Genomic DNA, 5,254 nt, shown 5'->3' with positions numbered 1-5,254 from the left:
CCCCCGTACGTGTGGTAAGAATTTTAGGGGGGGGGAGAGGTCAATGCCCCTTCAGACCCTTGATCTGAGCAGCAGCCTGGCAGAGCACTGAAGGGGGGCGAGCGTGCGTTTTGTCCAAATGTCATTAATGATGAAGGAAAAAAAAAACCCAGCATGGGTTTTATATCAACCCCTTTAGGTCTGGTAGGAATTTTAGGGGGGAACCCAACACCCTTTAAAATCCCCTACCAGACCCATGATATGAGCAGCAGCCTGGCAGAGCAGTGAAGGGGGGCGAGCGTGCATTTTGTCATAATGTCATTTAATAATGAAGAAAAAAAAAAGCATGCGGCCCCCCCTCATTTATACCAGACCCTTTAGGTCTGGTAGAAATTTTAGGGGGGGCCCCATGCCAAAAACGGATGCAAATACCTTACCAGTGAAAATTCTGCACCATACCGGGCCACATGCCCTCAATATGAGGGGGGTGCTTTGTCAGGGGGGACCCCATGTCGATATCGACAAGGGCCTCTTCCCACAACCCTGGCCCGGTGGATGTGTGGGGTGGTCTGCAGGTAGGGGGGCTTATAGGAATCTGGGTGCCTTCTTTAAAGGAGAACTATGTGTTCAGGGCTTTTCCCCATAGTTCTCCTAAGGCCCCATTTACACTGAGCGATTCGCAAATCGCGTGTTTGTTGCGCGATTTGCATTTTGCGCGGTTTGAAGCGCAAATGGTTGCATTGAGCAAACTAGAATCGCGGCAAAATCCACTCCAAAAAGGGTCCTGCTGTAGCGACGCACGACCCGCGACGGACAGAGCCCCATTGCTACAGCTCGCGGTATACTGAGACGCCGCAGCTGAAGCGGATCCCGACATCGATGTCGAGATCCGCCCGGCTGCGTGGGGGCTGCATGCTGTTTTTTTTTAAAATTTATTTTCAAGTTTCACAACATTAATAACGCGACATTCGGGCAAAATTCGGACGCATCTGAATTTTCATTGTCAAATATACGGATACGTTCAAATCCATTATTTGTTTAATTTGGACATCAGACGCATCCACCATGTGCAATAAAATGGATGTTGGCTCTCTCCCCCCTATACCCACTGACACCTGGGATGCTGGTCCCAGCCCCCGCAGGAGGGGCAGTGGAGCCCGGGAAGATAAGGGGTGTCTCATCAGCTTTTAGAGGAAGGGGAAAAGCCACTGACGTAAGGCTTATGAGGTGGCCAGCTGGAAACGCAGGGCTGTAGCTACCATGGGGCGATTGAGGCACAGCTGAGAGGGGGCGCAGCCAGGGCCGGCCTAACTGCTCCCTCTCACCCCCGTTGCCATGGCGAGCACAGGGTGCCATTGGCAACAGGGGCACCAGGCGGCTAACCCAACCGTGGCGCATCGGGGGGAGAAGAGGAGCGGCACAGGCTCCAGCTTTTCCTCGGATCCCCGCTGCTCTCCCCCCACCTGTATCGGCAGAGGACTCCGTGTCTTCAATCTCTAGCCAGGGCCGGCCTGACTGCTCCCTCTCACCCCTGTTGCCATGGCGAGCACAGGGTGCCATTGGCAACAGGGGCACCAGCTTTTCCTCGGAACCACGCTGTTCTGCCCCCACCGGTATCCTGCAGAGGACTCCGTGTCTTCAATCTCTTTTTGTATTTCAAAAGGGAAGTTTCAGGTGTCTGTTTAGACCCTTAATATTTCCCCAAAGCCCAAACAGTAAAAGTAAATAATAAAAATGTATAAAAAAAGCCAACCCCCCCTACCACACACACACACACACACACACACACGCACACGCACACACACGCACACACTCACGGACACATATTACTATGTGCGCCTCCATTCTGGAGGGGGGCGTATGGCATCGCATACCGCACACGTCTGGGGGGGGACGGGGGGCACAACTTTCCATTCTTGCCTCGGGCACAAAAGGAGCTCGCTACGGCTCTGTGGAAACGGTTGTGTTCCGCCGTATGACATACGCCGGTGGCAGGGAAAGGGTTAATCTACTTTGTGCGTGTTGGAATGGGGGCAGCACACACAAAATTCCCGACGCGTGTGTTTAGCCGCGTGCAGATGGCAGGGGGGCGGTGGGTTGGTTTTTATCACTTTTTTGTTATTAATTTTTTTTTTCACTTTTTTTTTCAATTTTTTGTATTTTTCGTTTTTTATTTAATTTTTTTAATCAATTTTTAAGTTTTTTTTTTTTTTAATTATTTTTTTTACTTTTTCACTCGTTTATTTTTTTGCCTAACTTTATTGCTATCACGCAGTGGGAGCTAACAAGCCCCCTACGTGATGGCGTTTGGAGGTGACTTCGCTTCTCTTCGTGGAGCCTGCCCTGCAGAAGATGGAGTGCAGCATTTTGCGCGATCTCCTGGGCGGCTGAGACGGGAAGCGCTGCAGGTACGGCTCTCCTGTCTCATTAATCGCACAGAGCAGATCGGAGAACGGATATTCTCCAGTCTCCTCCTCACTCTCCATCCTGAAATCATTGCCAGGGACCCAGAAGAGTGGGGGACCCCGAAAACTACGGTGGGGGTGACCTACCCAGCACCCGGAACTGCATGTCCCTGGCATCGGGCAATAGGAATCCTGCACCCCTGAATTTCATTATCATCAATGATGACGACCTATGTAGAGATCACCTGAACTCCATACCACACGTACATTAGCCCCTCCCCCTGCCGGTGTTGGCGGGTAAATACAACAGACCTTCAGGCGCATTCTGATTGCATTCAGGACCAATTGTTTACTGCAATGATGCTTTGTGTTTTTTTAGGATGGGTGTGGAATGGTTTGGTTTCGGATATGCGGCTCTGGTCACCACCGGAGGTGTTATCGGCTATGTGAAAGCAGGTAAGTTCCCGAGTCCGAGAGTTGTGGTGACAACATCAGTAATGTGACCGTCGGCTGTTCTGTAGTTCAAATAAACACAAAGAACAAGAGAAATGTCACGCATCGTTCTCTATATTCACCGGAGCAGCAGCGACGCTCGGCGAGGTAAGTAAGAAGGAAAAAAAGAAAACATAGCGCAAGCTTCGGCGCTAGGCATCGGGGCATTTTGACAAGTACAAGTACTTGTCAAAATGCCCTGTATCGGGCCCGATTCCGATGCTAGCATTGGTATCGGGACATCCCTATTAGTGACCTGATATTACTATAGTGCACTTTCCGGCCTGCTGGTGGTATCCGGCCCTTGGACTGTGGTGGTTCAGCATGGTGACAGTGGCTGCACTGACCTCCAAGGCTGGTGTGTCCATTGCAAGCCATAGCCCAGTGCAGGTCAGCAATCGGACGTGTTTCCATTCAGTCCTTGGTTGCTAGGACCGCTGGCTTCCTAGCAACCAGTGACATCGGGGGTCCTCCTCTGCAGTGATTGGTTGCTAGGACAGCTGGGCGGTCAGTGAGGCTCATCAGAAAAAAACGGCTTCAATTTGCTCGGGGGAATAAAGATTGGACTCTGGAGCAATGGAAAAAGGTCATGTGATCTGCCCAGATTTACCCTGTTCCAGAGTGATGGGGGCAGGGCAGCCATCAGAAATTTTGGGGCCCCTTACACAGCTTTAGGCCTGGCCGAGACTCTGGGCTTAGTGACCCGCCGGACTCTGGGCTTAGTGACACGCCGGACTCGGGACCCACCTGAGATCCCATACATACCTGAGAGTGCTGCTGAAGAACACACCGTAGATGCCGCGCAGCCCATTTGAGACTCTATGGTGGGCTCTGCAGGGGTCTCAGGTAGGCTGGTCGGGGCTGCCTCTCTCTGCTGCTGGTGCCTGGCCTCCTCTGCCGCCGGACTGACCGGAAGTGACGTGCTGTCACTTCCGGCTGGTTCGAGATCAGAACACTGGCGGCACTGCTGGGGCCCCAGCCTGTGGGGCAAGTGTTTATGATCTGGGGTGGCTGCAGTTGGTCAGGTCTAGGTTCAGCAACATTATGTGCCCAATAATGTCAGCTGCCACCTGAATATACGGAATGATTAGATTTCCCATCAATGGCTTTCTTCTTCCCTGATGGCACATTGGGCATATTCCCAGATGACAATGCCGGGACTCATCGGGCTCAGATTGTGAAAGAGTGGTTCAGGGAGCATGAGACGTCATTGTCACACATGGATTGGCCACCACAGAGTCCAGACCTGGACCCCATGGAGAATCTTTGGGATGTGCTGGAGAAGACTTTACACAGCGCCCCGACTCTCCCATCATCACTACAAGATCCTGGTGAAAAATGAATCCAGCTCTGGATGGAAATAAACGTTGTGACATTGTATAAGGTTATGGAAACGATGCCGCGGCGAATGTGTGACGTAATCAAAGCTAAAGGCGGTCCAATGAAATATTAGAGTGTGTGACTTTTTTGGCCGGGCGGTGTGTTGCCGCAATCTGATAGTCCGATGCTGCTCTGTGTTACACACACTATGTACTATGTCATTGTCTTAGAAAACCGTAAAATATGTCTTCTTATATCTGTCATGGACTGCAGTGTACCTGGTTGTACATTTCACTTTTTTTTTTTCTTTTGTCAAATTTTGTTTTTAGGTAGTGTTCCATCACTCGCTGCTGGCCTACTTTTTGGAGGTCTAGCTGGTCTGGGGGCCTACCAGATGTCTCAGGATTCCAAAAATGTTTTAATTTCACTGAGTAAGTTGTTGATGGTGGTGGTTGTGTTGATGTTGGTGGGGGAGGTGTTGGTGTTAGTGGTGTTGAGGGAGGTGGTAGTGTTGTTGTTTGTGTTCTTGTTGGTGGTGTGTTGTTTGGGGAGGTGGCGGTGTTGTTGGTGGTGTTGATGGGGGAGGAGGCGTTGGTGGTTGTGTTGTTGTTGGTGGTGGTTGTGTTGTTGGTTTTGGTGCTTATGTTGGGGGAGGTGTTGGTTGTGTTGTGGGAGGTGGCAGTGGTGGTTGTGTTGTTGTTGGTAATGGGGGAGGTGGCAGTGTTGGTGGTTGTGTTGGTGGGGGCTGTGTTGTTGTTGTTGGTGGGGGAGGTGTTGGTGTTAGTGGTGTTGAGGGAGGTTGTGGTGGTGTTGGTGTGTTGTTTGGGGAGGTGACGGTGTTGTTGGTGGTTGTGTTGTTGGTTTTGGTGCTTATGTTGGGGGAGGTGTTTGTTGTGTTGTTGGTGATGGTAGTTGTGTTTGTTGTTGGTGATGGTAGTTGTGTTGGTGATGGTAGTTGTGTTGGTGATGGTAGTTGTGTTGTTGTTGGGGGAGGTGGCAGTGTCGGTGGTTGTGTTGTTGTTGGTAATGGTAGTTGTGTGTTTGTTGGGGGAGGTGGC

The 5,254-nt window shown here is 51.0% G+C and overlaps 1 protein-coding gene across 1 annotated transcript in view; it reads left to right on the top strand.

Annotated features, from left to right (window-relative positions):
- TMEM14C (transmembrane protein 14C) overlaps window positions 1-5,254 on the top strand; it is a gene marked incomplete at its 3' end in the record, with an annotated part of 7,218 nt that overhangs the window by 1,108 nt on the left and 856 nt on the right. The window contains exons 2-3 of the mRNA XM_018574375.1: window positions 2,764-2,840; window positions 4,526-4,627. Of these exons, the coding sequence (XP_018429877.1) occupies window positions 2,765-2,840; window positions 4,526-4,627 (178 nt within the window). The remainder of the gene's footprint in view (window positions 1-2,763; window positions 2,841-4,525; window positions 4,628-5,254) is intronic.

This window comes from Nanorana parkeri, unplaced genomic scaffold, assembly GCF_000935625.1.
Source record: "Nanorana parkeri isolate BGI_ZX_2015 unplaced genomic scaffold, ASM93562v1 scaffold2907, whole genome shotgun sequence".
Lineage (NCBI taxonomy): Eukaryota > Metazoa > Chordata > Amphibia > Anura > Dicroglossidae > Nanorana > Nanorana parkeri.
The sequence above is the reverse complement of the archived record's forward strand: the minus strand, read 5'-3'. Positions and strand labels throughout refer to the sequence as shown.